Below are 21,796 nucleotides of genomic sequence, written 5' to 3'. Positions count from 1 at the left end.
TAACCACCTTAAATATTAATGTCTGTACAGAGAAACTTCCACTTACATTCGCATCATTTTATCAACACACTAAAACACATTCACAGGTAATCTCACACGCTGCAGGATCAACAAGCAAAAATTGTGGCTTTAAGAGCTACACAAGGGATTTATGTTATTTTTCTTTCTTTTTTACTTCACTGAACTTTAAAAAAATGTCATATGTTAGAAATCTGTGATATGTTAGAAATCTTGTGGTTAATGCTCAGCAGCCACGGGGATAGTAACAGCAAAGCTTTGCTTCTGAAGAAATGAGAAGAAAAATCAGTGTTGTGTAATATTACTGGTTAGAAAATAGTTTCACAGCTCAGATCATCTTATTTGAGCTAGCATTACAGCTATCCTGTTCTTAGTTTTGTGAAGTTAATGTTTAGAAAATGTAAGTTTTTAAAGAGGAATTTCATAACATAAGTAACAAAAAAGAAGAGCATCAGTGAAATAAATATATGAAATATAGATTTTAAATCCATGTAAACCGAATGATTTACTTATTTTGATTCATTTATTGGCTTTAAAAGGATCCAACACTTACAATGTATAATTTCAGTTGCCAAAACTGCTAATGTTATCGTGTTTAAGCTAACCTAAAAGTTAAAATTTGTTTGGTAAATTAAATAAAATGGCTAATGTTAGCAAATATAGTTTAAAAAAATTATTTAAGCTAAAATACTAGCATCATGCTAGCTAATGTCACAGCTAACATTATCTTGAAAGGGCTAATATAACAGCTAAAATTATCGTGCAATGGTTAATATAACAACTAGCATATTATTTGGGGTAATGTAACAGCTATTATCTTGTATAGGTACATAAAAGGAAATATTATGTTGTTTGGGTTAATATAGCTGCTAATATGATGTTTGGGCTAATGTAGCTGCTGGAGGTTTCCTTCCTGGTAAAAGGGAGTTTTTTTCTTTCCACTGTCACCAGTGTGCTTGCTCAGGATGGGAGATTGAGTTGGAGCCTACAACTTAATCGGTTGGTTTCCTTATATAGGCTATTATGAATTGGCTTTTATTATGTTTTTTTTTTCTTGTCTGTAAAGCGTCTTGAGATGGCATTGCCGTGATTTGACGCTATATAAATAAAGTTGAATTGAATTGAATTAATTGAATTAATATTATGTTGTGTGGGCTAATGTAGCTGCTAATATGATGTTGTGTGGGCTAATGTAGCTGCTAATATGATGTTATGTGGGCAAGTATAGCTGCTAATATTATGTTGTTTCTGCTAATGTAGCTGCTAATGTTATGTTGTGTGGGCTAATGTCGCTGCTAATATGATGTTGTGTGGGCTAATCTAGCTGCTAATTTGTTATTTCTGCTAATGTAGCTGCTAATATGTTGTGTGGACTAATGTTGATGCTAATATGATGTTGTTTCTTCTAATGTAGCTGCTAATATGTTGTGTGGGCTAATGTAGCTGCTTATATGATGTTGTTTCTGCTAATGTAGCTGCTAATATGATGTTGTTTCTGCTAATGTAGCTGCTAATATGATGTTGTTTCTGCTAATGTAGCTGCTAATATGATGTTGTGTGGGCTAATGTAGCTGCTAATATGATGTTGTGTGGGCTAATGTAGCTGCTAATATGATGTTGTGTGGGCTAATGTAACAGCTAACAGCTAAAATACTGGGGGTTTTTTTCTCATTTTTTTCTTTGGGCTAATGTATCAAAATGCACAACTGGAAATTTTCATGCTGATTTAGCATATAACCTGATTTAAATCAGGTTATATGCTAAATCAGCATTATTACATTATACAGAATTATTGCAGTAATTGGTATTATAGTTATATTGATTAACCTCTGAGTTTTTATGCACTATAAAACAATGTCTTCCTGCATATACTGAAAAAAAGTCTAATATGTTGAAGTAACAGGGATGACGCCCCTGTTCTGTCATCTTTCTCCCATAATCCCCATCTTAAACCAAACCAGTTGTGCATCAAAGCGTAATAATCCCTGGGAGATTATTGTCGTTATCTTCTGACTAATCCGTCTAACGGGAAAAATCCCCACTGTGAGCTTTCACCAAAATACTCCAACATGTGTTCTTAAATAACACACATGATTTATTTTTTCTTACTCTTTCATTTACTGTTAATTCACAAATACCTAAAATATTTTAGATGCATTATATTTCCTGACATGATATTTCAGATAATCCTTCACGTTTTCCAGAGACGGACACTAATCCAGTTTTTGCCCTCCTGATGACGGCTGAGCCGGAGTATTCAGACAGGATTAGATCTCTTTTTTCTAGGTTTATTGAAAGAGAAAATGTTTGCTGCTGACTTGCAGGAACTGAAATTAATTCTGTATGATGTGAGCAGGAGTTTTTGTGTGTAATTTGATGTAATCCCTGTCCAGGATTGGCTTTTGGGTGTAAATGTCATTAAATCATTCCGTCACACAATCAGCAGGAAACAGTCTGACGTTGAATCTGTGATAAACTCTTTTGAGATGATGGGACTAAAAGTGAAGACTGTATTTACAATCAGTTTCGTGATTGTTTCTCTGAAATGAAATGATTTTATATGAGGAGCCTTTAAAGTGTTTTATCACAATAAAACAAAGGAATCAGCATTTTTTCTAATAATTTTATACAAACCAGAGTCAGATGCAGCATGTGTCCCTTCAGCTGATCTACGGAGGTTTTCCAGCATTTATCCCATCCAGGAGGTTCAGTGTGTTTCAGACGTGAGAGAATGATGTGCAGACAAGGAAAGTCTTGGTCGCCCCTGATCTGTGTGTTATTTTTTGCTTCTGCTTGCTTTTTATGCTGCTTTATCTATTCGTACGTTTCCCTGCTGCAACACACCTGATTCATGTCAGTGGTTTATTATGAGATGTCTGGCTCTGTGGAAGTCTGATGTGTGTCAGGTGTGTTGCAGCAGGGAAACTCCTGCAGGACTGGAACTGTCCCCCCCTGATTTATGACCCTGTTAAAACTGCTTTAAATGAGCTCAACCATGACAATAAACATCACGTTTCCAAAGGTTTCCTCATGTTCTTTAGAGACGTGCTCGCGTCACGTCGACAACAGTGTCGATTTGAACGTGCAATCCACCGGGTCTGACCCGCTTCTTCCTTCAGAACCGCCTTGATTCTTGCTGTGATTGAAAATAAAATATTTCCTGTTGAGCTGTAAGCAGCAGAGACGATGCTGACGGATGTCCCGGCTTCACCTTCCAGAACACGTACACCAACGCAGACAAGCTGCTGGAAGCAGCCGAGCAGCTGGCCCAGACGGGGGAATGTGACCCGGAGGAGATCTACAAAGCAGCGCGACACCTGGAGGTCAGGATCCAGGACTTTGTGCGTCGAGTTGAGCACAGGAAGCTGCTGCTCGATATGTCGGTCTCCTTCCACACACACACCAAAGAGGTGGGTCGTCGTCGTGGTTCAGCCAGCCGCCGTGCGGGTCACCGTTACAGAAACCATCACATGACGCTCCGTACAGGTGTTCAGGTCCTACTTAGGTCTGTCAGAGGTCACACCTGTCAGAGGTCACACCTGTCAGGTCACACCTGTCAGAGGTCACACCTGTCAGAGGTCACACCTGTCAGGTCACACCTGTCAGAGGTCACACCTGTCAGGTCACACCTGTCAGGTCACACCTGTCAGAGGTCACACCTGTCAGGTCACACCTGTCAGAGGTCACACCTGTCAGGTCACACCTGCCAGGTCACACCTGTCAGAGGTCACACCTGTCAGGTCACACCTGTCAGGTCACACCTGTCAGGTCACACCTGTCAGAGGTCACACCTGTCAGGTCACACCTGTCAGAGGTCACACCTGTCAGGTCACACCTGCCAGGTCACACCTGTCAGGTCACACCTGTCAGGTCACACCTGTCAGAGGTCACACCTGTCAGGTCACACCTGTCAGAGGTCACACCTGTCAGGTCACACCTGCCAGGTCACACCTGTCAGGTCACACCTGCCAGGTCACACCTGTCAGAGGTCACACCTGTCAGAGGTCACACCTGTCAGGTCACACCTGTCAGGTCACACCTGCCAGGTCACACCTGTCAGGTCACACCTGTCAGGTCACACCTGCCAGGTCACACCTGTCAGGTCACACCTGCCAGGTCACACCTGTCAGGTCACACCTGCCAGGTCACACCTGTCAGGTCACACCTGTCAGAGGTCACACCTGTCAGAGGTCACACCTGTCAGGTCACACCTGTCAGGTCACACCTGTCAGAGGTCACACCTGTCAGGTCACACCTGTCAGAGGTCACACCTGTCAGAGGTCACACCTGTCAGGTCACACCTGTCAGGTCACACCTGTCAGAGGTCACACCTGTCAGGTCACACCTGTCAGAGGTCACACGTGTCAGGTCACACCTGTCAGGTCACACCTGTCAGAGGTCACACCTGTCAGGTCACACCTGTCAGGTCACACCTGTCAGAGGTCACACCTGTCAGGTCACACCTGTCAGAGGTCACACCTGTCAGAGGTCACACCTGTCAGGTCACACCTGTCAGGTCACACCTGTCAGAGGTCACACCTATCAGAGGTCACACCTGTCAGAGGTCACACCTGTCAGAGGTCACACCTGTCAGGTCACACCTGTCAGGTCACACCTGTCAGAGGTCACACCTGTCAGGTCACACCTGTCAGAGATCACACCTGTCAGGTCACACCTGTCAGAGGTCACACCTGTCAGAGGTCACACCTGTCAGGTCACACCTGTCAGAGGTCACACCTGTCAGGTCACACCTGTCAGAGGTCACAACTGTCAGGGGTCACACCTGTCAGGTCACACCTGTCAGAGGTCACACCTGTCAGGTCACACCTGTCAGAGGTCACACCTGTCAGGTCACACCTGTCAGAGGTCACACCTGTCAGGTCACACCTGTCAGGTCACACCTGTCAGAGGTCACACCTGTCAGGTCACACCTGTCAGAGGTCACACCTGTCAGGTCACACCTGTCAGGTCACACCTGTCAGAGGTCACACCTGTCAGAGGTCACACCTGTCAGGTCACACCTGTCAGAGGTCACACCTGTCAGGTCACACCTGTCAGAGGTCACACCTGTCAGAGGTCACACCTGTCAGGTCACACCTGTCAGAGGTCACACCTGTCAGAGGTCACACCTGTCAGGTCACACCTGTCAGGTCACACCTGTCAGAGGTCACACCTGTCAGGTCACACCTGTCAGGTCACACCTGTCAGAGGTCACAGGTTGACACAAAGAGAAGAAGTTTTACCCGACCTGACCTCTTATTTATATTACTTTTATGTTTAGGGTGGATGTTTGGGAAAATTTAGTTCCGATGGGCTGGACTTTGTCTCTCTTTCTTCGCCTTATTACTGCGATCCAGATTCCCCATGTGGGATGGGTCCCCAAGTCTCATTCATTCATTTATTCATTCATTCATTCAGTCATTCATTCATTTATTCTTTCATTCCCATTTTTCTAACTCATTGCTAAATAAACTATACATTTATTACTCATCGTGTTAAAATCTGAAAGCTTTGTGACTGCCATGAACTAAATCCTCCAAAAACCACTTGATCGTCCTTTTTAAGGGGTTCTAACAGTTTTACAGCCCTGCATGTAGACCTGAGGTCCCCAGCTCCTTCCCCGGTCCTCGAGGGTCGGTGTCCTGCAGGTTTTAGATGTTTCCCTGCAGATTTAAATCTTTTATGGAAAGTTTAGGTAATTAATGCCATCTGCTCCCTTACGTATGTAAACATAGTGGTCTGTTAGAGACATACATCGCTGCCCAGCGAACTCCACATGTAGATGAAAGCCCCTTTCTGCTCCACGCCGCCAGTCGAACAGTTTTGTCTCCTGCGTGGGTCATGTTTGCCATTTGGTCCGTTTTTAAGGAGCCTAGCTATCTGTGACACGAGGCAGAAAACAGCAATACCACTGGAATCCACCGGGGGGCAGTATTTACTTTTATAGCTTACACACGACAAAAGTGACAAAAAACAGACGAAAAAGAGGACAGGCAGAAACTGCCAAATTTTAAGCAAATGAAGGAATTAAGCAGTATAGCAAAGATCACTTTGTAGTTTTCTTCTTCTTGTGGTGTTTTTGGACAGTTGTAAAAACCATAGACCGTATATGAAAGATGGACGGAGCCTTCAGCGGTTAAAAGTGAAGCCTATGTGGAAGTGTATATGCAGTTCCCCCTTCATCCACTAGGGGCTCCAAAACAGAGCAAATCCCCATAGAATCCCCAAAAATCCATTTTAGGTTTAATAGGTCAGGTTTACCTTCATGACAACTGTGGGGGGAGTGAATTTTTTTCTACCTCGCCCGTTTAAAAGTAATTTAATCTCGAAGTTCGGCATATTTAGGGGCGTGTCCTTTTGATTGACAGGTACCCTATCTCCTGCTTCAAGTCAGAAGAACGTAGAACAACTGAGGTTTTTAGCCGGTTAACAACGTGACTTAGCTTTAGCCCGCTTACCTCCGTTAGCTGGTTAGCTCCTGTTATCTCCGGGTTAGCTCGGTTAGCTTTTAGCTACAGAAAGCTCGGAGTTCGCTCGATGTCAGTCATCCACCATGACGCTCACAGCCCCCCTCTCAACTCCACCTCTTTGCCCATATTTGTAGTTTCTGAGAGAGACGACGCGCATGTCCCTGCCAAGATGGCTACGGTAGGAACCGCCCACCGAGCTTCAATTCAGCTCTTCAGAAACTTACAGGAGACGTCACAGAGGCTCCGCCCATCTCTATATTCAGTCTATGGTAAAAATGCAGAAGGAAACTCTGAACTCTTCCCTGCCCGCGAGGGGATTAACCCACTTTGTAACCATGGCAACGTAAAAGATGCATGGAAGCATCCGGTGCGTGTGGTGTTTGAAGTCTGTTTACATCCGTAAGGGAGCAGAAATGGGCCTTTAGACTGCGACTTATTCTACAAAGACGGGATCTTGACTCCCTGCTGCGGAGCTGTCGCGGTGATTTCTGACGTCCATGTTCACAGCTGTGGTCCTGGATGGAGGAACTGCAGAAGCAGCTGCTGGACGATGTGTGCTGCGACTCTGTGGACTCGGCCCAGACTCTCATCCAGCAGTTTCAGCAGCAGCAGACGGCCACGCTGGAGGCAACGCTCAATGTGATTAAAGAGGGAGAGGAACTCATGCAGCAGCTCAGGTACGAACCAACTTTACTCACCGTCTGGTACCTGGTCTGGTAACTGGTCTGGACTCTGGTGTGGTACCTGGTCTGGTACCTGGTCTGGTACCTGGTCTGGTAACTGGTCTGGTACCTGGTCTGGACTCTGGTCTGGTAACTGGTCTGGACTCTGGTCTGGTAACTGGTCTGGACTCTGGTCTGGTACCTGGTCTGGTAACTGGTCTGGTAACTGGTCTGGACTCTGGTCTGGTAACTGGTCTGGACTCTGGTCTGGTAACTGGTCTGGTAACTGGTCTGGACTCTGGTCTGGTAACTGGTCTGGTACCTGGTCTGGACTCTGGTCTGGTAACTGGTCTGGACTCTGGTCTGGTAACTGGTCTGGACTCTGGTCTGGTAACTGGTCTGGACTCTGGTCTGGTACCTGGTCTGGTAACTGGTCTGGTAACTGGTCTGGACTCTGGTCTGGTAACTGGTCTGGACTCTGGTCTGGTACCTGGTCTGGACTCTGGTCTGGTAACTGGTCTGGTAACTGGTCTGGACTCTGGTCTGGTACAAGGTCTGGTAACTGGTCTGGTAACTGGTCTGGTACAAGGTCTGGTACCTGGTCTGGACTCTGGTCTGGTAACTGGTCTGGTACCTGGTCTGGTAACTGGTCTGGTACAAGGTCTGGTACCTAGTCTGGTACCTGGTCTCTGGTCTGGTAACTGGTCTGGACTCTGGTCTGGTACCCGGTCTGGTAACTGGTCTGGACTCTGGTCTGGTACCTGGTCTGGTACCTGGTCTGGTAACTGGTCTGGTACAAGGTCTGGTACCTAGTCTGGTACCTGGACTCTGGTCTGGTAACTGGTCTGGACTCTGGTCTGGTAACTGGTCTGGTACCTGGTCTGGACTCTGGTCTGGTACCTGGTCTGGACTCTGGTCTGGTAACTGGTCTGGACTCTGGTCTGGTAACTGGTCTGGACTCTGGTCTGGTACCTGGTCTGGTAACTGGTCTGGTAACTGGTCTGGACTCTGGTCTGGTAACTGGTCTGGACTCTGGTCTGGTACCTGGTCTGGACTCTGGTCTGGTAACTGGTCTAGTAACTGGTCTGGACTCTGGTCTGGTACAAGGTCTGGTAACTGGTCTGGTAACTGGTCTGGTACAAGGTCTGGTACCTGGTCTGGACTCTGGTCTGGTAACTGGTCTGGTACCTGGTCTGGTAACTGGTCTGGTACAAGGTCTGGTACCTAGTCTGGTACCTGGTCTCTGGTCTGGTAACTGGTCTGGTACCTGGTCTGGTACCCGGTCTGGTAACTGGTCTGGACTCTGGTCTGGTACCTGGTCTGGTACCTGGTCTGGTAACTGGTCTGGTACAAGGTCTGGTACCTAGTCTGGTACCTGGACTCTGGTCTGGTAATTGGTCTGGACTCTGGTCTGGTACCTGGTCTGGTAACTGGTCTGGACTCTGGTCTGGTAACTGGTCTGGTAACTGGTCTGGTACCTGATATGGTAACTGGTCTGGACTCTGGTCTGGTAACTGGTCTGGTACCTGGTCTGGTACCTGGTCTGGACTCTGGTCTGGTAACTGGTCTGGTACCTGGTCTGGACTCTGGTCTGGTAACTGGTCTGGACTCTGGTCTGGTACCTGGTCTGGTAACTGGTCTGGACTCTGGTCTGGTAACTGGTCTGGACTCTGGTCTGGTACCTGGTCTGGTAACTGGTCTGGTAACTGGTCTGGTACCTGGTCTGGTAACTGGTCTGGTACCTGGTCTGGTAACTGGTCTGGACTCTGGTCTGGTAACTGGTTTGGACTCTGGTCTGGTACCTGGTCTGGTACCTGGTCTGGTAACTGGTCTGGTACCTGGTCTGGACTCTGGTCTGGTAACTGGTCTGGACTCTGGTCTGGTACCTGGTCTGGTAACTGGTCTGGACTCTGGTCTGGTAACTGGTCTGGTACCTGGTCTGGTACCTGGTCTGGTACAAGGTCTGGTACCTGGTCTGGACTCTGGTCTGGACTCTGGTCTGGTAACTGGTCTGGTACCTGGTCTGGTAACTGGTCTGGACTCTGGTCTGGTAACTGGTCTGGACTCTGGTCTGGTAACTGGTCTGGTAACTGGTCTGGACTCTGGTCTGGTAACTGGTCTGGTAACTGGTCTGGTACCTGGTCTGGTAACTGGTCTGGACTCTGGTCTGGTAACTGGTCTGGTACAAGGTCTGGTAACTGGTCTGGTAACTGGTCTGGTACCTGGTCTGGTAACTGGTCTGGACTCTGGTCTGGTAACTGGTCTGGTACAAGGTCTGGTAACTGGTCTTGGTAACTGGTCTGGACTCTGGTCTGGTAACTGGTCTGGTAACTGGTCTGGTACCTGGTCTGGTACCTGGTCTGGTAACTGGTCTGGACTCTGGTCTGGTAACTGGTCTGGTACCTGGTCTGGTAACTGGTCTGGTACCTGGTCTGGTAACTGGTCTGGTACCTGGTCTGGACTCTGGTCTGGTAACTGGTCTGGACTCTGGTCTGGTACCTGGTCTGGTACCTGGTCTGGTAACTGGTCTGGACTCTGGTCTGGTAACTGGTCTGGACTCTGGTCTGGTACCTGGTCTGGTAACTGGTCTGGTAACTGGTCTGGTACCTGGTCTGGTAACTGGTCTGGTACAAGGTCTGGTACCTGGTCTGGTAACTGGTCTGGACTCTGGTCTGGTAACTGGTCTGGACTCTGGTCTGGTAACTGGTCTGGACTCTGGTCTGGTACCTGGTCTGGTACCTGGTCTGGTAACTGGTCTGGTACCTGGTCTGGACTCTGGTCTGGTAACTGGTCTGGACTCTGGTCTGGTACCTGGTCTGGTACCTGGTCTGGTAACTGGTCTGGACTCTGGTCTGGTAACTGGTCTGGTACCTGGTCTGGTACCTGGTCTGGTACAAGGTCTGGTACCTGGTCTGGACTCTGGTCTGGACTCTGGTCTGGTAACTGGTCTGGTAACTGGTCTGGTACCTGGTCTGGTAACTGGTCTGGACTCTGGTCTGGTAACTGGTCTGGACTCTGGTCTGGTAACTGGTCTGGTAACTGGTCTGGACTCTGGTCTGGTAACTGGTCTGGTAACTGGTCTGGTACCTGGTCTGGTAACTGGTCTGGACTCTGGTCTGGTAACTGGTCTGGTACAAGGTCTGGTAACTGGTCTGGTAACTGGTCTGGTACCTGGTATGGTAACTGGTCTGGACTCTGGTCTGGTAACTGGTCTGGTACCTGGTCTGGTACCTGGTCTGGACTCTGGTCTGGTAACTGGTCTGGTACCTGGTCTGGACTCTGGTCTGGTAACTGGTCTGGACTCTGGTCTGGTACCTGGTCTGGTAACTGGTCTGGACTCTGGTCTGGTAACTGGTCTGGACTCTGGTCTGGTACCTGGTCTGGTAACTGGTCTGGTAACTGGTCTGGTACCTGGTCTGGTAACTGGTCTGGTACCTGGTCTGGTAACTGGTCTGGACTCTGGTCTGGTAACTGGTCTGGACTCTGGTCTGGTACCTGGTCTGGTACCTGGTCTGGTAACTGGTCTGGTACCTGGTCTGGACTCTGGTCTGGTAACTGGTCTGGACTCTGGTCTGGTACCTGGTCTGGTAACTGGTCTGGACTCTGGTCTGGTAACTGGTCTGGTACCTGGTCTGGTACCTGGTCTGGTACAAGGTCTGGTACCTGGTCTGGACTCTGGTCTGGACTCTGGTCTGGACTCTGGTCTGGTAACTGGTCTGGTACCTGGTCTGGTAACTGGTCTGGACTCTGGTCTGGTAACTGGTCTGGACTCTGGTCTGGTAACTGGTCTGGTAACTGGTCTGGACTCTGGTCTGGTAACTGGTCTGGTAACTGGTCTGGTACCTGGTCTGGTAACTGGTCTGGACTCTGGTCTGGTAACTGGTCTGGTACAAGGTCTGGTAACTGGTCTGGTAACTGGTCTGGTACCTGGTCTGGTAACTGGTCTGGACTCTGGTCTGGTAACTGGTCTGGTACAAGGTCTGGTAACTGGTCTTGGTAACTGGTCTGGACTCTGGTCTGGTAACTGGTCTGGTAACTGGTCTGGTACCTGGTCTGGTACCTGGTCTGGTAACTGGTCTGGACTCTGGTCTGGTAACTGGTCTGGTACCTGGTCTGGTAACTGGTCTGGTACCTGGTCTGGTAACTGGTCTGGTACCTGGTCTGGACTCTGGTCTGGTAACTGGTCTGGACTCTGGTCTGGTACCTGGTCTGGTACCTGGTCTGGTAACTGGTCTGGACTCTGGTCTGGTAACTGGTCTGGACTCTGGTCTGGTACCTGGTCTGGTAACTGGTCTGGTAACTGGTCTGGTACCTGGTCTGGTAACTGGTCTGGTACAAGGTCTGGTACCTGGTCTGGTAACTGGTCTGGACTCTGGTCTGGTAACTGGTCTGGACTCTGGTCTGGTAACTGGTCTGGACTCTGGTCTGGTACCTGGTCTGGTACCTGGTCTGGTAACTGGTCTGGTACCTGGTCTGGACTCTGGTCTGGTAACTGGTCTGGACTCTGGTCTGGTACCTGGTCTGGTACCTGGTCTGGTACCTGGTCTGGACTCTGGTCTGGTACCTGGTCTGGTACCTGGTCTGGTACCTGGTCTGGACTCTGGTCTGGACTCTGGTCTGGTAACTGGTCTGGTACCTGGTCTGGTAACTGGTCTGGACTCTGGTCTGGTAACTGGTCTGGACTCTGGTCTGGTAACTGGTCTGGTAACTGGTCTGGACTCTGGTCTGGTAACTGGTCTGGTAACTGGTCTGGTAACTGGTCTGGTAACTGGTCTGGACTCTGGTCTGGTAACTGGTCTGGTACAAGGTCTGGTAACTGGTCTGGTAACTGGTCTGGTACCTGGTCTGGTAACTGGTCTGGACTCTGGTCTGGTAACTGGTCTGGTACAAGGTCTGGTAACTGGTCTTGGTAACTGGTCTGGACTCTGGTCTGGTAACTGGTCTGGTAACTGGTCTGGTACCTGGTCTGGTAACTGGTCTGGACTCTGGTCTGGTAACTGGTCTGGTACAAGGTCTGGTAACTGGTCTGGTAACTGGTCTGGTACCTGGTCTGGTAACTGGTCTGGACTCTGGTCTGGTAACTGGTCTGGTACAAGGTCTGGTAACTGGTCTGGACTCTGGTCTGGTAACTGGTCTGGTACAAGGTCTGGTAACTGGTCTGGTACCTGGTCTGGTAACTGGACTATCCATGTGGGCATGTCCGCCTGGAGGCAACTGATTGGTGCATTTTCCCGCCAGTGGGAAATGAGGTGTTCTTTCTCCAAAATCTAGTAAAACATGACTGTCACCGTGACAATATAAATATTACTGCACAACAACATGAACAACTTCCCATTGTGGGAAAACGCGACAGTCTGGTTGCTGGAGACTTTGTGGAAGAGACCAAAATTTGGTGGAAGTGGACGCCCAGCCTGTGATATCCTGTTTTCCTGTTTCCTGACTGAAACCGGTCCTTTATGTCGATCTTCTGGTGAAAACTGTTATTTTGTCTCCTGCAGGGACGCAGCCATGTCGACCAATAAAACGCCACACTGCAGTTCCATCGCTCACATCCAGGGGGTGCTGCAGCAGCTGGACGAGGCCCAGGGCCAAATGGAGGAGCTGTTCCACGAACGCAAAATCAAGCTGGACATTTTCCTGCAGCTGCGCATCTTTGAGCAGTATACCATCGAGGTTAGAGAACCTGGCGCCTTGCAGAGACCCCTGACTCGGATCTGAACCGGGGTTTGACCCGGATCTGAACCCGGGTTCTGCTCAGAGACATTCTGAGACAGTCCTCTCTGAATCTTCTGCTTGTTTCTCGTCGCTGCTCTGTCAGGTGACGGCAGAGTTGGATTCCTGGAACGAGGATCTGTCTCGCCAGCTGAGCGACGCCAGCCGGTCTGGGGGCTGCAGCAGCAGCAGCGGCAGCGGGGGAAGCATCGGCGCCTCCTCTGGCAGCACGGAGGACATCAGCCTGGCCGAACAGCGTCTGAAGCGACACGCCGAGAGGAAGGCGGCCATGAACAACATGACCTACGAAGTGATGCAGCAGGGACAGGACCTGCACCAGTACATCATGGAGGTTCAAGCTTCAGGTATGACCGTAGGGAGAGCCTCGGCGAGCTCACCCGCTGGTATCTGAAGAGCTAAATGGAAGCTCGGTGGGCGGTTCCGACCATCACCATCTCAGCAGCATGACGCATGTCGTCTCTCCAGGAAAAGACAAAAAGTGGGCAGGTGGACGATTGAAACGCAATGAAACCCCGAGATGCCTGTAGCTTAGAGCTAGCTGAGCTAGCCTGTGGCTACAGGAGCTAACCTGTAGCTAAGAGGAGCTAACCAGCTAACGGAGGTAGGCGGGCTAAAGCTAAGACATGCTGTTTGTTCTGAGTAGCTACTAGCTTAGAGCTAGCTGAGCTAAGCTTTAGCTACAGGAGCTAACCTGTAGCTTACGGGTGCAAACTGGATGTCGGTGGCCTAAAGCTAAGTTTAGCTGTTAGCGGGCTAAAAGCCACGTTGTGCTACAGTCTGCCTTCTTATCGCAGGATGTGGGATACTTGTCAATCAAAGGGACACACCACTAATTATGCGCCCCTAATTTTGAGATTAAATACAATTGAAACAAATGAGGAATGCATCATCATTTTGACCCTGTGTATTTTTATGGTGTCAGATGTTTGCTGCCACCTGATTGGCTAATTTGATGTCTCTGTGGATCAGGGATCGAGCTGACCGGGGAGAAGGACATGGACCTGGCCTCGCAGGTCCAGGAGCTGCTGGAGTTCTTGCACGAGAAGCAGCAGGAAGTGGATCTCAGCGCTCAGCACACACACACACGGCTGGAGCAGAACCTGCAGCTGCGCCACCTACAGGCCGAAGTGAAACAGGTAAACAGCGGCTGATCCCGGGTCTGTAACTGCAGAATACTGAGAGCCTGAGAGGATGGGGAAAGAAAAGCCTAAAAAGGAAATAATGTGGAGCCTCCACACGGAGAGATGGACTGGATGTTATTACTGGAAGCAAAGCTGAAAATCCTCCATGTTGGACGATCGACAAGAACAACAGACATGAAGCTCAATGCTGCAGATTGATGCAGCTGAATAATGAATGAGGTTTACATGCTAATCACACACACACACACACACACACACACACACACACAACTCTTATGTTAAAGATAGAAGAGCTAATGTAGATCTGAAAAGGTTTAGTCATACACAGACTCTAACATGCAGACAAATTATACACGTCTTTTAGCTGATTTATTAATGATCAATTAATATTATCTCTGATCCTAGAACTCAGTAGAACAAACGAAGGTTCCTTAACAACAAGAGAAAATAGAAGTTTTCTTTGCATTTTTATTCAAGTTAAAGTTGTTTTTCTTCTGGTTTGATTCCTGATTAAACAAAGCAGGAACCAGAGGAAACATTCGGTGCACAAAGAGCAACCACATAAATAATAAATCCATTAATTAGCAAACACAAAGTAATTACATTAAATTAAATTGTATGTTAAATTTAATATGACATAAAAGGAAATGGACTCAATTGCAGTAAAAAGTATTTAAATTCATTACAATTAAAGTAACATAAATTTAATAAAATATGAAATACACTGAATCAATGAAACAGAATGGATTCTGATATTAAATAAAAGAAAATCAAATTATTTTTTTAAAAAAATATGAAATTTAAAACAAGTAAATGTAAACCAGTCAGATTAAATAGAATAAATCCATAACTGAATTTAAATAAATTCAATGAAGTAAAATGTATTAAAATTATCCAAAATATGAAATAAATAGAATTAATTATTAAATTAAAGGAAATAGTATTGAATGGAATTGAATTTTAAACTGAATTTAAATAAAATGAATAGTAGTACTATTAAATATAAAATCATATTCATGAAATAAATTAAATAGAATGAATTATGATATTTAATTAAAAAAATTATAGTCAATGAAAAAATAATTGAAATTAGTTCAAATAAAATTAGACATTAAATGAAATAAAATATAGAATCATTATATTTTCATATATACAGTATATATATATATATATATATACATATATATATACATATATATACATATATATATATATATATATATATATATATATATATATATATATATATATATATATATATATATATATATATAAATACAGTGTGTATATATAAATATATATATTATTTTTTTCCCCCATATTTTTATTTAATAAAAATATTAAATTACATTTTATTTTTATTGAAATCAAACTTTATTTTCATTCCTAACTGGTTGCTCCTTAACTGTTTTCTGTAACAAGTCAAACTGCTTCTGCACCAACTCATGAGATAAATCATTTTATGTTTTGTTTCTACCCACTGCATGCAGGTAAATCTTGATTCCTGCAGCAACTCTTCCTCTCTGGTGCCTGTATGCAGTGCAGTGCTCAGATATCAGAAGAATTTCCACAGTGGATCAATAAAGATCAAATGTTAACATCTGAACATAACCAGGCTTTTATCTGATGTCTGAATATGTCTGAAAGTATTATTTTTTTCATTCCAGTAGATGTTATAATGTGCTTTAAAACGGAAGTTAATGGTTTAAAATCCTGTAAATGATGCAACTGCGCCACCTCTTGGTGAGAACTGGTAGCTCCATTGTCCAAGTCGGGTTTGGCAGGAAGGATTTATTTTTTCCATCATAAGTACATGAAATTAAAAGAGGCAAAAATGAATTACTGAAATAAATCCAGACTTTCAGATTTATCATCAGGACTATCATCAACTCTCTAAGCTGTTAATAGTGGATAGTTTGTACGTATCATGTGATGCTCGTGTTGTCCTGCAGGTGTTGGGTTGGATCCGGAATGGCGAGTCCATGTTGAATGCCAGCATGGTGAATGCCAGCTCGCTGTCCGAGGCTGAGCAGCTACAGAGGGAGCACGAACAGTTCCAGATGGCCATCGAGGTGTGCTCCGACACACACATACACAAGCATCCTCATTCCTGCTGCGCACAACAGGCTTTCCGTTCTGAGCAACAATCAATATAATGAGTTTCAGTTTGAATGGTAGCAGATAAGCACATGTACTGTCATGCACACACGTTTAAGCTTTTCATGGTTGTATCAGCAGCAACAGTCATTTTGATCAGTTTTCAGGTGTCATTGTCTTGCTTGTTTGTATTCTGTTATGTTTGTTTAGTAAATATAGACCCCAGGAAGACTAGCTGCTGCATTAGCTGTGTCTCAATTCAGGCTCTGCAGACTTTGAAGTGCCGATTTGTCGGCCACAAACGTTGTAGCCTACATGCTCGTACCTACTGAATATTAAGAGTGTTCTGTGTGTTGTTTCCTTTTGGGAAGGTTGTTTTGTTGGTTTGTTTTCTGCTAAAGTGGATCTAAATGAAGGACAAAAACACTTTTTACATGTCTGGTCCCCACAAAACTGCAGGACCCCACAAGTGCTGTCCATGTCCTCGGACCCCAGAAACATATAAAAACAAGTAACAGTGTTTGATTTTTTTTTCTTTCTGATTTTGAGAGCTAACAGATGTTTAAATACACACACATGCGTACATACACACACGTACACACACACACACACACACATGTTGAATGAATGTAATATATCTGTGTGTTTTCTCAGTGCGACATAAGTCCCTTATCTTCTGTCAGAATGATGTAACACAGATGCGACCAGCTGCTTAAGTACATAACCAGATGAACACACACCACAATAAGAGAAATGAACATGAAGAACCAAGATGGGATCAATACCCCAAACATTCTTGTATCAGGGAAAATACTTATCAGTGTTCCTTTAACTAATTCTTGGAACATTATGGAAGTTTAAACTATTTTCAGGAAAATAGAAAGATTGTTTTGGTACTTTGCTTTAATTTGATGCTTTTTGTTGAAACATTGTGATAATTGTGGTTGTTTGTAACCCAGGTTAGTAAACAGGTTTATTTTGAGAATGACACTAATGAATGAACAAAGTAAGGGAGGAATTGTTGGTTAGCTGGTAGCTAGCAGCTGATGAGCTGCAGGCTGAGGTTTGCTTCATATGCCCAGCAGCAGTTGAAGAAAGCTAAATTGATTGTATTTACTGATTGATGATGGTACTGATCTCTCTTCCAGTCGCTCTTCCATGCCAACTCTCTCCAGAAAACTCATCAGAGCGCGCTGCAGGTCCAGCAGAAAGCTGAGGTAGATCTACGTTTCTCCAAATGTCCCTCTAAACTCACCATATCATGGCGTATTATGTGTAATACTATTATCAACTCAACAGTTTTTTAACTTCTGGAACTTGACAAATCGCATTAATTTGTTTTTTTTTTAATTACCAATATCCATGCATTTTTGTATTATTTCTTTGTGACACATAAAGAACCGCATCTCCTCTCACCTTGCATCCATGCTTGTTTCCTCCTTCTGCTCCCAGATGATGCTGCAGGCCGGTCACTACGATCCGGAGGCGATCCGGAGCTGCGCTGAGAAGGTGGCCGTTCACTGGCAGCAGCTGATGCTGAAAATGGAAGACCGCCTGAAACTGGTCAACGCCTCCGTGGCCTTCTACAAGACGTCGGAGCAAGTGCGCCTCCCGTCATCACACACACAGTTTGAGGCGTCATATAGCTGAAAAGCAGCTGCCGCATAGGGATTTAAAATTTAAGTGCTAACAGGCCCCACAAGCTCTATGACAAAATTATTAGGGCAAAACTAATATACTAATACTCAAACTTCTGAGCCAAAACAAGCCACAAATTCACACGATATCTTAGTTTTCATAATTCTAATAACTGCTTTTCCTTATAAAGATTGTTTGGTCCACGGTTCATTCTTCCCAAGCAGTATTAGTATTAGCTTGGTTAGCTCTTAGCACCTGCTAGCATGGAGCTAAAAGCAAGCCTTAGCTATAAGGCAGCTTCCATTAGCTGGTTAGCTCCTGTTAGCTTCAGGTTAGCTGTTAGCTACAGGCAACTTGGAGCTAATGACACGCGTTTAGTTTTAGCTTGCCTACCTCTGATTACTGGTTAGCTGTTAGCTACAGGCAACTTGGAGCTAATGACACGTGTTTAGCTTTAGCTTGCCTACCTCTGATTACTGGTTAGCTGTTAGCTACAGGCAACTTGGAGCTAACAGCACGAGTTTAGCTTTAGCTTGCCTTTCTCCGATTACTGATTAGCTCCGGGTTAGCTTGTGATGCTGCCAAGATGGCGATGGTAGGAACCGCCCATTGAGCTTTAAATCAGCTCTTCAGAAACCGCCACAGTGACGTCACGGAGGCTCCGCCCATCTTTCATATGCAGTCTACGGGTAATACCCAGGCATATGAAAGTGGTAACAGTCCAGGGGTTGAGGCGCTCGTGACGATTTTCTTCCCGAGTCCAAAAACTCAGAGCAACTGTGTTGATATGTGTGCAGGTGTGCAGTGTGTTGGAGAGCCTGGAGCAGGAATACCGCCGGGATGAAGACTGGTGCGGAAGCCACGACAAGCTGGGAAGTTCGGTGGACAGCGACCACCTGCTGCCTCTGATCAGCAAACATCTGGAGCAGAAAGAGGCCTTCCTGAAGGTGGCGTAGAAAACTGGCTTTGGTCTTGGCTCGGGATCTGAATGGAAATGCTGAAAATGTGTGTGTTGCGGTGTTTCAGGCGTGCACGCTGGCTCGGAGGAACGCTGAGGTGTTTCTGAAGTACATTCACCGGAACAATGTGAGCACACCTGGAGCTGCAGGCCACGCCAGAGGACCGGAGCAGCAGGTTAAAGGTGAGATGCAGCAGAGACCATGAACCCTCTGCAGATGTTTCCTCAGACGGGAGTTTAAAGTGTCCGCCGGGTTTCTGTTCGCAGCCATCCTGAATGAGCTGCTACAGAGGGAGAACAGAGTGCTTCACTTCTGGACGTTGAAGAAACGAAGACTTGACCAGTGTCAGCAGTACCTGGTCTTTGAACGCAGCGCCAAACAGGTGACTGAGTGTTGGTCGAGCATGAACAGCTGGAAGGCAGGAACCTCTGGTTTGTTTGAAACTTCCTTTAAGAGAAAAAGGAAAACACTTTCAGCAGGAATGGAAACTACTGAGACATCTTATATTACATAATAAGCCCAAAATAACTTTTCTGTTTTTGTTCAAAGTTTTTCCTTGAAAAATTAGTAAGAAAATACAATCCAGTCATATATTTTAATATCGTAACTCCCCAGAACAATCCCACCCTGTTGCACCGGAAAGTAAATTCCAGAAACAATCATTTAAAGATTAAGTTACTCATGTAAAATAAACGAGGGATCCACCTTTTTAATCTGATCCAGAATAGGTTGCCAGATATTGAAGAACTTATTGACGCAGCCTCTTAGAAAGTAGCTTATTTTCTCCAGTGTAAAATGACGGAAAAGATCAACAAACCATCATTTAAAAGACGAAGGGTCCTTTTCCTCCCTCTTAAGCAGTACAAGCCTGCAAGCAGTAAGTGTGGCAAAAGTAATTATTACTTTATATTTCTGACTGCTGAAAATATGTGGTGCAATGCCAAATATTGCAGTCTTTAAACCAGTCCAAATCTGGTTTAAATTTTACCAGCTTCGCTTTAAACTTGTGCAGTCTATGGACGACTTTAACAAAATAACAATTCTAGATAAAATCAAACTGTTTTAATGATAAAGCAGTCTTGTGGTAGAAAGTTATAAGGCCCATTTATGCTGCCTTTCGTATGTAAATAGTCCGTTTGTTTGTGAGGATAGCAGGTAAATAGTAGCAGAAATAAGTGGAAACGAGGAAAAATATGTAAATAGTTTCTGTTGTGAGTTTGTTTCAGAGGCGTCCCACTGGGATACGTACTCGGCCGACTTCTTTTTCTTTAAATCTAAATAAATTCCTGGTTTTGCAATGCAGCCATGCATATTAATATGAACCTGTGTGCAAGCTTAAGACTCACAATTAGCAAAAACTGTAAATATGTACACAGTGTGTGTGTTTGTGTGTGTTTCAGATGTGAGAGAATGATGTGCAGATGAGAAAAGGCTTGGTCACTGCTGATCTGTGTGTTATTTCTACAAAGTTTATTCATTTTACATCATAATATAATCTGGCAACTGAGGCTGAAATCATCCCGTCTGTCTGCTGACTGCGTGTCCTGCAGCCACTGTGTATGAGAGGGAGGGCAGGCATCCTTCCATTTCAGTAAGATAGCACGGTGTGCCAGAAGCAAGGCAAAAGCCAAAACATTTTTTTTGGAAGCATTGAGATGCATTTGGTTTTCAAAGACCCCAAAAAGGGCTGCTATGGGGTTCAGTTCCAATCTGAAATTGACCAGTTGAGATAATGTGCTAAAAACAGTCCTCCGAAAAGAGCCCAAGCGTGGGCAGGACCAGAACATGTGGCCGAGGGAGGCCTCCATCAGACCACATCTGGTGCACAGTGAGCTAACATCAGGATACATAGAAGACAGTTTGGCCTTAGAGATGTGTCCCCCATGCACAATTTTAAATTGAATCGGCTGATGGCAGGCACAAAAGGAGGATGAATGGACTCGTTTAAGTGCACCAGCCCAAACCTCGCCTGATATAATGATACCTAAGTCCTGTTCCCAGGCTCTTTTAACCTTCCTCCTCATTCTGATGCTCAGTTTGAGCTTTAGCAAGTCGTCTTCATACCTACATGGCTAAATGTGTGGAGTTGAATTTGTGTGTTTTTGTTTGGCTGCAGGCTTTGGATTGGATCCAGGAGACAGGTGAGGTTTACCTGGCCACACATACCTCACCTGGAGAGAGCAGTGAGGAAACTCAGCACCTCCTCAATGACTACCATCACTTCAGGCTCTCTGCCAAGGTCTGTTCGCTGCTCCTCACGTGGAGTCGGGTGTCATCATGTTGTTCAGTCTCACTTTTTCGTCGGCCCTTAGCGGCCATGTTCGGTGGATTATCTGAAAATAACTCGACTGTGTGACGACTTCCCCGTCTAGCAAACCAAGGAGAAGGTGAAGCTGCTGATCCAGCTGGCGGACAACCTGGTGGAGAAAGGCCACGCCCACGTGTCGGAGCTGAAGCGCTGGGTCAGCACGGTGGACCGCCGCTACCGCGACTTTTCACTTCGCATGGCCAAATATCAAGAGAGCCTGGAGAGGAGCCTGGGAGTCAGCTCCGAGGTAAAAGCCTGGATTCAGGTGTTGCTGAGGGGAAGTTGGAGACTTTCACTGAGGACGAGTTTCTTCCTATCTACAGGACAACAAAGATCTGGAGTTGGACATCATCCCCGCCAGCCTGACAGACGACCCCGAGGTCAAACTGCGCGACCCCAACCACGAGATCAACGAGGAGAAGAGGAAGTCCGCCAGGAAGAAGGAGTGAGTACAAGAGAGGAGGTTTAGGAAACGTTCGGACTGAGCGTTAAATTGTAACGCTAATTAACCCACTGTAGTGTGACTTTGGTTGCCGTGGGAACCATCCAGCTAACATTAGCTAGCATTAAAGCCAAGTTTTGAAAATGTTCTCTATCGAACATAGCTAACGCTGCTAACATAATAACTAGTGAAGATGATGCTAGCGTAAATTCATGAGTGGTTTGATTTGATGGAGACTGGTTCACCTGAATTACACAACTTTCTGGCTTTCATCCAGCTCAAGAAAATTATCTGGTTTTTATTAGCTGCACGTTTCAACCAGCTTTC

General features: G+C 45.9%; 1 protein-coding gene across 2 annotated transcripts in view; it reads left to right on the top strand.

Annotated features, from left to right (window-relative positions):
* Window positions 1-3,300: 3,300 nt before the first annotated feature.
* Window positions 3,301-21,796, top strand: part of kalrna (kalirin RhoGEF kinase a) — a gene marked incomplete at its 3' end in the record, with an annotated part of 92,723 nt that continues 74,227 nt past the window's right edge. For both annotated transcript variants that reach the window (XM_079253699.1, XM_079253700.1), the window contains exons 1-14: window positions 3,301-3,428; window positions 6,996-7,165; window positions 12,649-12,823; window positions 12,969-13,227; window positions 13,853-14,019; window positions 15,978-16,097; window positions 17,271-17,339; window positions 17,575-17,724; window positions 18,558-18,707; window positions 18,787-18,901; window positions 18,986-19,101; window positions 20,836-20,958; window positions 21,092-21,274; window positions 21,351-21,472. In XM_079253699.1, coding sequence (XP_079109825.1) covers window positions 3,396-3,428; window positions 6,996-7,165; window positions 12,649-12,823; window positions 12,969-13,227; window positions 13,853-14,019; window positions 15,978-16,097; window positions 17,271-17,339; window positions 17,575-17,724; window positions 18,558-18,707; window positions 18,787-18,901; window positions 18,986-19,101; window positions 20,836-20,958; window positions 21,092-21,274; window positions 21,351-21,472 — 1,952 coding nt within the window. In that variant the 5' untranslated portion in view covers window positions 3,301-3,395. The remainder of the gene's footprint in view (window positions 3,429-6,995; window positions 7,166-12,648; window positions 12,824-12,968; window positions 13,228-13,852; window positions 14,020-15,977; window positions 16,098-17,270; window positions 17,340-17,574; window positions 17,725-18,557; window positions 18,708-18,786; window positions 18,902-18,985; window positions 19,102-20,835; window positions 20,959-21,091; window positions 21,275-21,350; window positions 21,473-21,796) is intronic.

Source organism: Telmatherina bonti, assembly GCF_933228915.1.
Source record: "Telmatherina bonti genome assembly, chromosome: 15".
Lineage (NCBI taxonomy): Eukaryota > Metazoa > Chordata > Actinopteri > Atheriniformes > Telmatherinidae > Telmatherina > Telmatherina bonti.
Note: the sequence above shows the minus strand (reverse complement) of the source record. Positions and strands in the feature narration are given on the sequence as shown.